Source organism: Astyanax mexicanus, chromosome 11 (assembly GCF_023375975.1).
Source record: "Astyanax mexicanus isolate ESR-SI-001 chromosome 11, AstMex3_surface, whole genome shotgun sequence".
Taxonomy (NCBI): Eukaryota; Metazoa; Chordata; class Actinopteri; order Characiformes; family Acestrorhamphidae; genus Astyanax; species Astyanax mexicanus.
Genome location: NC_064418.1, coordinates 5,447,412 through 5,462,525, shown reverse-complemented (window position 1 = coordinate 5,462,525; position 15,114 = coordinate 5,447,412). Strand labels below are relative to the sequence as shown.

The following is a 15,114-nucleotide window of genomic DNA, read 5'->3' as shown; positions in this document are numbered from 1 at the left end:
CGTAAAATATCATAAGTACAAAAAAATATTGTGGTAAGTTATGATATTGTCATTTTAAGACTTTAATATACCACAGGTACAGTTATATTATTAAGGGGTAATAACACACTTTGCAAGAGTCATGTAAATGTAAATTTGGACATGTTGGCTTATTCATGTTAATAGAATTTCCCTTTTTTAAGGAAACAGTGGGTAATATTGAGGTCAGCTAAATTAATCAAATTAATAATTTTATGGTATGTCAGCAAATTCATTATAGTAACAGGTTCAATTGCTTTGTTCAGTTATGATTATCATTATTTGGCTATTATGTGGCTATTTTGTTGAAATTTCAGTTGTGCTTTGAATCATGTTGATTTGTTTTTTCTTTTTTGTTTGTTTCTCTCTCTTTCAGCATTATCTGCATACCAGAGGTACTACAGTTTACAGTCGGATTACTGGAAGGTGAGATTTGTAGGAAAATTGATTTTGCTGCGAGGGAAATTGATTGATTTATTTGATGTTGTATCACTCCTGGGTCAGGAGTGGCTGGCTGAGGTTGCTGGGTGGAGGTAGAGGGTCTTGGGTGGGAGTGAGAGTGCTTGTTGCTGTGTGGAGTAATTATGATGTGTCTGGATGTTTGGGCTGTGGAGTGTTGTGCTTTGTTGTGAACCATTTTTCATAAACTGTTCTGTCCACAGTTAGAGAAAGTTCAGTCATAAAGACCTTTCACATTAACTGTGCTTAAAAAAAGTAGAGTAAAATCAAGGCCTGTCACGATAGTTACATTATTGACATATCGTAAGATAAATGAAAGATACATTTTAATTTACTGCTGTACAGACACCTGTACTTTCTGTTCTATATATCTTTCTGTATTGCCACTATATTGCTCACCTGTGTTTTATTTGGAAATGCTTGGGTAAAGCTGATTGATTGTGGAAACCTATTCCTGTAAGCTCTGCAGTCTTGTAATTGATTTAATCTGAAGCTACATGAAGTTTGGAGGTCTGTGATTGGTTGCTGTTGTTCACAGTCTCTTCCACTGTGTTCTAATATCACTGACAGTTGGCTGTGGAATAATTTGTAGTCAAGAAATTTCACGACTGGACTTGTTGCACAGGGGCTGCATCCTATCACGGTGTATATATACACACTAAACAAAAATATGAATGCAAAACTTGTGAATGTGTACTGGTACAGACGGTTTATATCGATTAAATCACAAGCGAAATATTGTGAATCCATCCATCATTAACTATAACGCTGGGGACACCGTGTCTAGTGCTACTGAAACACCTGTTTAAAATAGCAGTTATTGTTTAGCTGGTTTGATAGTAAAGTTCTTTTAAAGGATGAAAACCACAGTGGCTTTCGGTTTGACTCTTGTCTTTTCCCTTGTGCGGTAATTCACTTCTTCACTTTCATTGTTCCACTTTCGTCTACGTAAATGTTTTCATTTTAAATTAGCATTAGATGTTTGCATTCAAGCAAAGGAAAGAAGCAATTGTGAAAATGACACTGTGTCTGAGTTATAGTCGCATCTAAATTATTATTATTTATAGTCTGAATTTTAAAAACAAAAACTGTATATTCATATTAAAATCGCAACAATTCTTCAGAAGTCAGTGATCCAATATGACATTTCCTCTGTTTATTGTTTTAACACCAGACTGCAAACACACAGACTACAGGCCAAAATACTCCTCTCTAAACAGCGTAAGAGCTAGCGCTGCAGTTTGCGGCTAATGCTAATACTGCTCCAGCCTTGGTGCTGGAGAACTAAACAGAAACTCCTGTATAACACTGTACTTCAGCAGAGTGGCTTTACTGCTACTTACACCTTGAAGCACCAAAGCACACCGGATTAAAAAAACGCACTGACGATTTTTGGGAAAATGTAAGGATTTTTCGCACTCTGTAGTACGAAAAATACTGTTATTTATTTTGATATTTACATGCTTTATATTTTGGTAACTTTTTTTTATTAAAAATCAATAGACAAAGGTTTTTAGATTTTGTTTCTACTAATTGTTTGAAACTGTTATATTCTAAATTTTGTTGCAATAGATATTTTTAAAATGAATTTTTAAATAAAAATAAAAATCTGGATTCAGGCCCAGATTGAAGTTTGCGTTAGGTGATATTTCTTCTAATTGACTTTTGCTTCTTTTTAGAATGCTGCATTTTTATATGGTCTTGGGATGGTTTACTTCCATTACAACGCATTTCAGTGGTGAGTAGATTTTTTTCAACATAAATACAGTTCTTTGTGCAACGTAACAATGCGTTTGTGTATTATCATTATTAATCGCATGGTTAATAAGCATCCTCAAAAATCTACATCAGCTGTTTTCATAGTCCAGTTTTTATGATCGTTCCTTGAATGTTCCTGACATGCATACTGTCTCCTTATATGATGAAACTGTTTATTACCAGTTGTGTTATTGTTTCTTGCACTCTCACGCTAAATTATGTTAATTATGTTGCTAGCCGTTACATGCGTCCATTAGCTGGTGCAGTTAGCACACCCATTCAAATGTGTTCAGCTGTGACGATACAATGACATTACATTAGCAGCAAGTCTGAAAAGATGCAGTGGCTGACTTCCTATGCTCACTTTTACTCTTCCATTGCTGATGGCATGGTGTCCTGGTAGGGTGGGGTTGTAGTTTGTGGAGGAGAATTGGAAAGCCTAATCTTTTTACACTTTCTTTTTATTATCAGTTGCTTATTGCATGATTTGTATTAACATAGATATATTGTTTTGGTTTTATAATAACAAACACATCAAAACATTTGTACACATTTATTAAACATTATGAAATATGATGTTCCTAATTTAATAAAGAATAGAGAAATGTGAAATAATTGTTCAGTATTCAGTGATTTAAGTGATTGAACAAAGGTATTTAATCAAACCTTAAAATACATTTTTGTTGGCTCTATACCTGTTTGGACACTGGTGTTGAATGTTGCTGTACTGTTATAATGTAAGCTTATAAATGACTAAAGTTCCTGCTACAAGTGGAACGCAACTTTTGTAGATATTGTTCTAGATTTTCTGTTTCCACAAAATTTGTAAATTATATGGGGAAATTTTGTGCAGTTTGCTGTTGTCTAGAACAAATGCTATTTTTACAATATCAATCACATGAAGTGACCAGGAATGTGGGAAAAGTAAACTATTCTTGAGATGCACTAAATATTTGGCAACCAAAATGATTTGTCAGGAAATAGCAGTATTGCTTTTAATTTGTCCTATTGTAGTTTTTTGTTTTAGTAGCAGTAGCTGGAATAACACTGCTGAAGTAAATGTGTGGTTTGAAATAGCAGTGCTGAGGTAAATTTAATAACTCTAAATATAATAACTCTTGACTAGAATAGCACTGCTGTGGTAAATTCGACTTCAGGGCCACCTTGACTGATTGACGCTTTTGGTATATTTTAGTGTTTTTACTTAATTAGCTTAGTTTTATTTACTCAGTCATTTAAAGTTACACTATATACAGTGCCAATCAAAAGGTTGGGCACACCTTCTTATTTAACATTTTAACTGTTGTAAATAAACACTGAAGTGATCCAGACTATAAAGGAAAACATAATGAATCATGTAGTTACTTAAAATAAACAATCCAAAAAAACAAACCCAAGGCTGGTACAGTTAAGGATACTTTCAAATTACTTGAAAATTTTAAGATTTAAAGACTTAAAAATATTTACTTAGTTGAGTAGTGCTTGCCATAATATTGATTGGAACATTACTCAAATAAGGCTTTTCACTGGTCCACAAGTGATGCTCTTAAACAAATTAAGAGGGCAAGAAATTCAAGCAATTAACTCTTGATGAGGCGCAGCTGTTAACTAAAAGCCATTCCAGGAGACTACCTCATTAAGCTGACTGAGAAAATCCAGCCAAGAAGCGCAAAGCTGTCATCTGAGCAAGAGGTGCCAATTTTAAAGAATCTAAAATATAAAACATATTGTGATTTGTTCAACATTTTGTCTTGTTAAAATTAAGTTTTTTTATTAATTCTGTATGTTTTATTTTCGTCATAGTTTAAATGACTTTAGTATTAATCTACTTTAACTTAAGGTGTGTACAATCTTTAGAATGGTACTGTATGTGGAAATATAATTTTTTTTTTTTGCGCTGTGCAGTAAATAAATTGTAATTTTTCCTGAAGACCTTTATTGTTAATTGACGTTTGCATTACAAGGAATACATATTTAGAGAAATGTTATAAAGTTGTAGATATTTGATATTTACTACTGGAGGTGCCTCTTTCTCTGTTTAGGCCAGTGCAGCCCACCTCTTCAGATGCCTATCCTGGACAGAGAAGGTAGGCATGCCTTGTTGACTTTGTAAGGGTATGCCTTACGTATTAATACCCTTTTATTCTGAATAATTACAAATATTATACTATAGTATACTATACTATGCATTACTATACTACTAAACATTTTGTAGTAAAGTGGGTAGCCCAACTATTTTTTATTTTTATTATTATTATTATTATTATTTTTTTTTTTTTTGGAAAAATAAGTTACTAATGATTCACATCCTGCTGATGTCAAATTTTAGTTAATGAATTGCGTATGTATTAAAAGTTCAAACCATATTATCCTAGTGTTTGTTTTCCACTTGAGGCTTTTGAGTTCATGACTTAGCACTGCATTCCTGCCTTCTCATTCCACTAACTGATGAGGTAACCTTCCCCCACTGCCGCTGTGTGCCCTGCTTCTGTGAATTCTCTGTTTCTCTCTCTCGCTCTCTCGCTCTTTCACTTTCTCGCTCACATTCCCCAGCAGTGGGATTGTACCTTCTGTGAGAGGCTGCTGAGAAAACCTGGCAGCTGGACAACAGCAGTCAAGTTCTTAAGGGGAGGCAGGCTTAGACAGTGTATAATGTGTGGTGGTCTATAGAAACACTGGATGTTTGGTAGTAATATTATTTATATGCACAATATAAATATTAGCAATTTATCTTTTTTTTTTTTTTTCTTCAATGAACGTTTTGCAAGTTCATTACTAATTAAATCATTTGTTGGTTAAGATGCAGGGGTATGGATTTTAGCCAGTTCACCACCTAACTACCACCCAGTAGCCAGCCTCGTCACACAGTGTCGTCAGTGGTGGGAGTTTGAAGGCTATCGTGTGCTTCCTCTAAGTGAAATGAAGTGAGCCACTGCAATGTTTTGAAATGCTGCTAATGTATAATGCAACTTGGAAAACATCACTTGTTGCAAGATATGAGGCTAGAATCTAGCATCACCTAGAGTGATCAGGCTGGAGCAGTGTTTTTTCCCATTTTCCTTACTAACAAAATGAGAAGTTTAATTTTGTTATAATGCCATATAAACCAAAACCATTTCTTTCACTTTTATTTGTGTAACATCTGCAAGTTCTGCTTGCACTTTATTAAACTACTATTTGGGACACGTTTTGTTTGTCACTGGAGTGTCAGATTGGTATGTTTGTGTTTTGAATTAAAACTGGCAAGCACAGCAAAAACAAATGCAGATTTTTGGTGATAAATATCAGCAAATCATAAATAAAAGCTCTGGATTACTGGCTGCAAAGAGAATGATTTGCACTGAACTTTTTCCATGCTCTGAGTGCACACACATGCACACAATGAATATTTTATACAGCAATATGTAGTATTACTGTTTTACTGCTCAGCCCTATTTTTATTTATTTATTTTTTGTAATAATTTTATTTCAAATTTTTCCAATTTCCTCCCCAATTTAGCACAGCCAATTATCCAACCCACTCATTAGGACTCCCCCTATCACTATTAATGCCCCAACACACCAGGAGGGCGAAGACTAACACATGCTTCCTCTGATACATGTGAAGTCAACCACCGCTTCTTTTCAAGCTGCTGCTGATGCAGCATAGCCGAGCAGCCAGCGCCTCGGCTCCGGTACATCAGCTCACAGACGCCCTGTGTTGTGGACATCACCCTAAAAGTGATGTGGGGAAAGAGCGCCATCTACCCACTCGGAGGGAGCAGGGCCAATTTTGCTCCCTCTGAGTGCCGGCAGCTTGATGGCAAAGCTGCATGAGCGGGGGGTTCGAACCTGCAATCTCCTGCTCATAGTGGCAGCGTTTTTTTATTTATTATTTTACATGTAGATTGGTGGCAAACAGTGGTTAATTTAGTGTTGTTTAAACTCCAATCTCTATCAGTGTGGTACTCTGTCATTTGATCACACTGTTAAAGTTTCAATGAATAAATTATTGTTTGTTTTATATTATGACTCCTTCCTTCCGTATTAGTTCATCACTGCTATGTTGTGATGCGTATCGTATTGCCAAGTTCTGCCAATACACGATTCTTGTACATAGCATAGAGGAGGATATTAGTTCAGTTATTAAATCTAGACAGGAAAGCTCCTGCTATGCAAATAACAGTCCATAAGGATTAATTAATTAATGTTACATTCCATTACATTCCAAGCAGCTGAATGAGTTGTCCCGGCTGTGTGGATTGGAATGTATTTCAGTAGGTTAATGAAGAGTTTTTGTGTTGTTATTGCACTGTTGACCCCCGGCACACAGACGTCTTTTGTGCCACTGTGCCACATTTCTTCCTTTGTCCTGTAGTTCATGCCTCTCACATCGCAGTGTGCAAGGTGTTACGCAATCTGGCTTCAGTCCCACAGCGCGCTGCAGTGAATGCAGTAGAGAGAGCAGGGAGGGGAAATGAGGACTTGAGTTCAGCGAGTTCAGTGAGCCGCGTCTCACAGAAACTGTCAGTGTTTTTGCCTTGGCTGAGGAAGCATAAGCAGCAAGCAGAACACACTGCTGTGTTCACCATACATTGCTATTGCTTTGACATAAATTCATAATAGTTATTGTTGTAGAAACTTGTATTTGGAGTCTGATTTATGGTCATATTTCTACAGCTATCAATTGCACATTTAAACAAAAATAAAAAGATTTTAGAAAAGATATGGTGGTGTTGCCATGGTGATACTGCTACTACTGCTACTATTATTTATTTAGGGGTTTGCATTGGTTTGCATAAATAAGAGCTTGAACCTTTCTTCATTTCCATACACACATCCTTAAAGGAGAACTGTGTGTGTAATGCACTTTTGGTGTATTTATTAAAACATGATAAAAAGTACTAACATTTGTTGAATTGCCCACCTCCGCTCTCCCGCAGCTTTCTTAGATCCAGTATTTTGTGCACTTTGCCCGAACAAGCTTTTAGAAAGAGTGAGATGGGGCATAGTTTGCCCCTGCAGATAAATCACGTTTTCCACCGTTGTTCAGGCTCGAAGAGAGCCCTGACCGAAAAAAAAACGAGGCATTTTGAACTTGAAACCTGCACCAAAAGTTTATTAATCGCCACTGTTTACATCCCGTAGTATAGATAAATCTCCGGGCGACGCCATCTCAAATTTAAATTACAATAAGTCAGCCGTTGAGCATGAACAAATGGGTAGGATAGTTGAGCCGATTGCAAAATTAATTCCTTGGACCCTGAATAATGGTGGAAAAAGTGATTTATCTGCAGACGCAAGCCATGCCCCGTCTTACTTATTGTAAAGCCTATTTGGGCAAAGTGCACAAAATATTAGATCTCAGAAAGCTGCAGGAAAGTAGAGGTGGGCTCTTCAAAAAAGGTATGTACTTTTTAATACACCCAAAGTACATTTCACACCAGAGTTTTTCTAAAAAAATAAAATAAAATGTTGCAACCTTTTAGAAAGTATTGAATTGCAATGTAATTGCTTTTTGGAAGAAAGTAGTGGTTACCAGGGGACATTAAAAAACTATAAATTTAGACTGATATGGAAACTGCTTGTATTTATTGAGATACACATACATAAGCAGGATGTAATGTATGTGTAACGCAACGTTTTTTTATTTTTATTTTTTGTAGAGAGGTTCCTAATGGTGTGCTTTGATAATTCCTATTACTGCAAATTTTAGGGATAGATCTGGTGATTCAGTTGGCCATGGTTGGCTGTGTCTTTAAGGTAATCTCTTTAGAAGACAGCAGTATATGCACGAGCATATACTTGTTGGAATAGCTCACCAGTGTGTGCAGAACCATAACCTTGGTTGCAGGTTATAGTAACATTTGGGTTGTCAAAGTGCCTGTAATTTAAGAGCAAAAATCTGACAGCTTACAAAGTTGCGCCGCACACTGCAAGACAACAAACTGTTTTTAATTGGTCAAACTAATTAATTAGTCGTCTACACCTAGGCAAAATCAGGACTACTCACTAAAGCGCACATTCCATGGCAGTCTGGCATGGCTGCCCACCAAGTCTCATTCCTGTCAATTGGTTCCTTCAGGCTGCAAGATGAATGTATGATGTCAAACATGTCCTTCATAATGCATCATAAGTAATGTGAATGTATTAAAATAGAGGAGCAGGTTCCTTACACACATGCTTTTTCATCTTCCACAGGGCGATAAAGGCTTTTCAGGAGGTGCTTTACATTGATCCCAGCTTCTCAAGAGCCAAGGAGATCCATCTGCGGCTGGGGCTGATGTTCAAAGTTAACACAGACTTCGAGTCGAGCCTGAAGGTATGTCTGCTATTAGGTCGTTTGTCTTTGAGCGGAACGCTGAAATAAAATGTGAAGTTGTTCATTTGTCCATTGTTACTGTACTGCTTCAGGTTTGTGTTATAGTTCAGACCATATGAAAGACAAATGTATATATGTGTATAAGTCACTAAGGCTGTGTGATCCCAGCAGGTAAATGTGGCCCAAATCCAAACTTTTTTTTTTTTTTTTTTATAATTTTATTTCTAATTTTTTCCCATTTTCTCCCCAATTTACACGGCCAATTACCCAACCCATTCATTAGGACTCCCCCTATCACTAGTGATACCTCAACACACCAGGAGGGTGAAGACTAGCACATGCTTCCTCCGATACATGTGAAGTCAGCCACCGCTTCTTTTCGAGCTGCTGCTGATGCAGCATTACCGAGCAGCCAGCGCGCTTGGAGGAAAGCGCAGCGGCTCGGCTCCAGTACATCAGCTCACAGACGCCCTGTGCTGCAGACATCCCCGTAGGAGTGATGTGGGGAGAGAGCGCCATCTACCCACCCAGAGGGAGCAGGGCCAATTTTGCTCCCTCTGACGCCGGCAGCTTGATGGCAAAGCTGCATGAGCTGGGGTTCGAACCAAATCCAAACTTTTAAGTCATATGTGACACAGGTTTTTGGTTTGTGTGGCTGTATAAACAGTGAAAAACTTTGAATTTGACATTTTGGGCCACTTCAATATGTGGTGTTGAAATCAGATGCATATCCGATTCACTGCAGTATGACTCTGATGCTTACGTCAAAAGCAGAATTTGCATGGTTGGACAATGGATTGGCTATTGAAATGTTGGCTACTTTTTTTGTTTATGTACTTGCTGGATGTATAATTGACACTCCCCTGCTTAAATATCTCCTAAAGTGTTCTGTTTGCTGCGTAGGATCGCTAAGGAACAGATATTAAGTGCTTTAACATCCCAGCATCCGTCTTAGTACAGTAGTGCAGTGTTTGCTGAATCGCCATCTGGGTTATGTTGCCTAAAATGGGAAGCAGGGAGACTGTATAGACCTTCTCATCTCATTTTGTCTTTCTCTGCTTATCTGCTCCTCATACTTCTTAGCAGACTCCTGAACAATGGAGTTATAAATGTGTTCTCAAAGCTGGCATGTTTAGTTACAGAGCAGCGCAGATAGACGAGTGCCTTTTAGACAGTTCATTATTGTGTTTTTTTTTTTTGTGGACGTTATATGTAGTTTATTCTTCTTATTAAAAGAGATGCACCAACAGAACATGGTACATTTACCATTTTAAGTAGTTATTTTAGCAGTGCTCTTCCAGTTATAAATTTACCTCAGCAGTGCCAACTTTTTTCACCATTGCGTAAATTAAATAGGCTAAATATGTTTTTTTTTTTGTCTTACCTTTTTTTAACTTCTCAGCAGACATCCAAACAAAGCACAGTGCAGTATTTCTACTACACATTTTGTAATAGTGGGCTTCTTGCCACTGCTACTTAAGAATTTTTTTTAAATGTCCTGAAATTGCAGTTACGAAATCGCACAAGTCATCACCTCAGTGTGTGTGTAGGGCTGTGTGATGAAGTAGGCTATACCCCTCTTCATCACCATAAAGACTATATTACTTACCTGTGTACACTCATGCTCAGCCTGTTGAGACAAAAGGGTACTACACGTAACTCAAAACCTTTTACTTACCTGGGTGAGTCCATCCTTGCAGAAGAGAGGGGGAGTGTGTACCTGTAAAAGAAAGGGAAGAAATGTGAATGTGTATTTTATATGTACATTGAAACTCGTACAGATTTCAGCACTTACAAACTGATTAGAGTTTGCTACTATTCTCTGCGTGAAGAGATTATTTTGTGTTTGTTTACTTTTCGTTTTCTTTTCTCGTCAAGTACGTACGCCTGTAAATTTGTAAATATTAGTGTTGGTGTGTAAATAAACGGTGTCGGATAAACTGTACCTCCTTGTTGCCATGGTTACTGGCCCTGCTTCTGAGCGCTCGCCCTACACTACCCATAAAGTTTCGTTCTGTCCTTGCTGGATGTGAATGCGCTTTATCACAGGCTGCAACAACTAATCAATTAAATTGATTAAAATCGATTATTAAAATACTTGGCAACTAATTTAAAAATCAATGGGTTGGGTCTACGATGAATCTAAAGCACCCGAAGAGGAAGCTTGTTGGAACAAAACATATATCGCATTCTTAGTAAATTTATATCTCACTCACATTTAGCAAACAGCGTTTTCTCTTCCACCTTAAATGTGGCTGCTCCACCAGCAGTTCCGAAACTGATTAAGTAAAGCTTTAAACGAACTTTAGCAAATTTATATCTTGCTCACTTTAAGGAAGTTTTTCAGTGGCAGTTACATTCAGAGTAAAATAATATCAATTTAAGCATATAATTATTATTTTTTTTTTATGCGAAAAATACTCTGTTGTTGTGTTAAATAATGATGATAAAATGTGTTAATAATGGGATAGTTCATTGTGTGAACACTAATATTTGCAATATAATAATGGTAGGTTATGTGTTACTTATACAATTACAACGTTGGTTCTCTCAAGGCTGGTCAAATGTACTAAAATGATATGAATAAATATATTTTATTATTATCCAATTAGATAGAATAATCAGGAAAATAATTACAACAAATTAATCGATTTTCAAAATAATCGTTAGTTGCAGTGAGTGTGTGTGTGTGTGTGAGAATGAGGGTCTGTCAGCAGCATCTTAGTTTCTTATTCTCTGTAAGATGCTGGAGCTGCACGTGCAGCACGTCCTCGGCTGTCTCGCTCTTGCGCTCTATCTTTCTCTCTCTCTTGCTTGTGTTCTGCCTCTCTCTCTCTCTCTCTCTCTGTTTCTGAGGCTGCTGAAGGCATTGTTGGTTGGCTGCCAGCTCTGCGATTACACACTGACTCTGTGTGTGTCCCACTTATGGGGAACAAAGGCACAGCTCTGAGAGGACGCATCAGTGCACGCTGTAGCCAGTGCGCTCTGTTCTGTCCGGCACTACCGGCCCTCGCCGCTCTGCACAGAACGCTGCTTGTGGGCCCCACCTCTTGTACTCAGGGGTAAGTGCTCGTGATAGGAAATGACGGGGCTTTTATCTGATACGTTTCATATGCGGTGAATGAAGCTGAAGGGTTGCGTTTTCATGATGAGCTTTCAGAGCATGTGCACAGTTTTGGTTATTAGGTTATTAAGTGGATGGATTGTTTGTAGTCATTGTTGTGTGGGAATGCCCTTTGAGATGCTACTGGACCTGAATTGATTGTATTCTTGTGTTCTATCATCTTGACAGAGATACTTTAGTTTAGTTTAGTAGCTGGAGGACAAGGATTTGGTAGTGCCCAACATAGAGCTGGGCAAAAATTCTCTCTCTCTCTATATATATATATATATATATATATATATATATATATATATATATATATATATATATATATATATATATATATATATATATATATATATATATATATATATATATATGCAAAATATTTAGTGCGTTTCACAGCATCTGTCACTGACACATGGTCATTACAGGTGCATGAACTGACAAATTATGTTTCCAGAAGTTTATAGCTACAGAGATCCATGGTTTGTGCGGCTGTGGCTTTTATATTGTTCGTATCAATGTTGGAATAAAAAATAAGAAATGTATTGTGAGATAAAACTTTGATCATATCATATCTATTCCTTGCCCAACACAAGCTGAGAGAGGGAGATCAGGGGTGGTTGATATGACCCAAAAATAATACCACAATATTTAAAAAAAATATATGTATTGTTGCAATAACAGTATTCATAATGATATGATGAAACACTGAAATATATTTGAATAATATCAAGAAAATTTTACTACTCTAAAATAATACTACAATATTCCATGATAGTTTGGTGATGATGAGATTCTTGGCAGTATGAAAAAAACTTTCCAGTAGTATCTTCTTGAAATTAATAAAAACAAAAAAAACATTTTTTAATATACTTTTTAACTTTCCAAGACCTTGATTTTAATATAATAATAGTGAAACAAAAATAAATCAATAACAGAAATGACCTCAAACTACCTCAAAAGTAAGGTGCACCATATTTAGTGCTTGCATGCATACTATAAATACAGTAAATAGCAAAACAAATACAAACTAGATTGCTTTCAAAAATATTGCAAAAAAAACAAAAATGACAAAATCTTAATAATCTGATAGAAGCAATGTTTTTGCATACAATATGATATGTTGCATCCCTACATAGGGATGGTCGATAGGGCTCTAAAATTATGTTATATATAATTATATGATATTTTAGGATATTTTGTGTTTACTATATCCTTGGCAATATGACTAATTAACTAACTGAATATGTCTAATTATTGAATTAAAAAATATATAAACTTATGAATATGCTACTGCAACAAAAAAAAAAAAGTTAATATTTATGAATCCACACCCCTAATTGAGGTTTTCACCAGATTGTAACAGAAGTCAATGACTCAACAAATCATGAGAATAATAATAATAATGCACTTTATACTGTATATCCAGGGTTGAAATAAAAAATAAATATATACTGGACAGGTATGATCTGTTTTTTAAGTAGATGTTTAATATGAAATGAGAACAGTGTTAATTTCTCTTTTGCCTCAATGGCTCAAAACGCTGGAACCCTGGTGGCCCATACGGTCCTAAATTAATATCCCGATATTTCAGGGTATTTTTGTGATTACGATATGAGTGAAAAAAATCCAATCTATTATTTTGTACAAGGTGATATGACACACCCTTACCCCTAAATATATGCTATTTCTATAATTAGAATAATTAATTATTATGTATTTTTTACACTAATTGGCTTACACCACTTCACTTCTTCCTTTCTACCTTTCAGTCTCTCTCTTTTCTGGCTCTTTGTGCAGCAGCAGACAGTGCTTGGTGAGCAGTCTGTGGGTTGTGTGATTTCTAGGGGCCTGGAGGTATATTGTGAGTGTGAGTAAGTGTGTGCTCATGTTTAAGTGTGTGAGTGTGGATGTGTGCGAGAGAGGGAGAGTCTGGGAGTGAGGGTGAGAGAGGGAGAGAGAGCAGCGTGTCATCTCTCAGCTGCTGCGCTCTCGAATAGTAATCAGTGTTGGAGGGAGAGAGAGAGAGAGAGAGAGAAGCTGGCAATCCTGCTGCATTATCTTCCAGCCAGCTGAGTGCCATAGATCTCATACAGGATGCACAACTGGTGGAGCGACGGCCTGCGAGGCAGAGGGTTGCTAAGGTGTGTTTTGTGTAGGTAGGTGGTTTCTGTGGTATGTTACTGTGTTTCTTTATGGCATATGGTTTGTCTAGTGTGCTGCATTGTGTTGGATTTAATGGCTGTACTCTGAGATAAGGTAGGACTGATTAGATGCGGTTCAGCTTGGAGATAAGAGGTTCTAATGTCAGTGATGCAAATTTGAAGGAGAGTTTCTCTTGCTTTCAGTGTTTTAGACCTGAAAGATATTTAATTTCATTATTATATGTGTTAATACAATTAATATGTTTTTTTCTATTATCTTTCTTAATTATGTATTTATTTAGCATGGATCTAAAAAAAAATCTTTTTTTGTTTTCGAAATATATATATATATATATATATATATATATATATATATATATATATATATATATATATATATATATATATATATATATATATATATATATATTTTTTTTTTTTATCAGGTGATTTAAAATGCTAGACAGTGTGTTCTCAGGATGATCTCTGTGTCCAGTAGGATATTGTAATTCGTGTCCATGTCTCTGCTTGGTTGTTGCTAGGCTCACAGGCAGCTGTGAGCTTATCACCACCCCCCCCCCCCCCACACACACACACACACATCTCCACAAAATAACCTGTTGCTATTGAGCTTAATTGCTTACTGAAACCAGTTTGAAGCAGATGATAAATTGTAAATTGAGTTTTCTCCTTCAACAACTGGATAAAAATAGGGTTGCCCTTGGTAACTATTGGTCAAATTGACTGTTGCTTGAAGCATCTTTTCTTGTCCTTAATCTGGCCTTGTATAATGTATCTTTGTAGAATCTTCTTCTTTACTTGTTATCTTCACTTGTTTTCTCCTTCTTTCCATTGGTATACTCTATATAAGTAGTCTTTTGTTCTTCTCCATTGCTGTTTCTTCTTGGATTGCAGTATATTGACTCTCTTATGGCCCCTTTGGGTCCTATGCCTTAAAGTGGAATTGATCTGGCTCCATCAAGAAAGTATTTTAGTACTTTTTTTTTCTTTTTTTGTGTTGTAAGTGGTGAAAAAACTAATTGCAGTACAATGAGAACAAACAAGAATATTTTAAAAACAAGTAGTTGCTTAAAACTGAATAAAGAGGACATTTCTTGGTGTTGATGTACAGCACATTGATGTACGTGACCTTCATTTATTTATTTATTTATTTTGGTCTATTTGCAGATTGTTCAAGGGTAGGGCTGAACGATTAATTGCATTTGCGATTATCTCGCGATATTTTAAAATGAGATTCTCTAACCGCACAGGCTGCGATTTGACTGGTCACGTGACTTGGGAGCGAGCCGAGCCGAGGACGAGCG

General features: G+C 36.5%; 1 protein-coding gene across 3 annotated transcripts in view; it reads left to right on the top strand.

Annotated features, from left to right (window-relative positions):
• kdm6a (lysine (K)-specific demethylase 6A) overlaps positions 1-15,114 on the top strand; it is a 53,525-nt gene that overhangs the window by 4,778 nt on the left and 33,633 nt on the right. For 2 of the 3 annotated variants that reach the window (XM_049484558.1, XM_022680593.2), the window contains exons 4-7: positions 395-444; positions 2,157-2,215; positions 4,278-4,322; positions 8,416-8,536. In XM_049484558.1, the coding sequence (XP_049340515.1) occupies positions 395-444; positions 2,157-2,215; positions 4,278-4,322; positions 8,416-8,536 (275 nt within the window). The remainder of the gene's footprint in view (positions 1-394; positions 445-2,156; positions 2,216-4,277; positions 4,323-8,415; positions 8,537-15,114) is intronic. The other variant, XM_049484557.1, reaches the window with a different exon arrangement.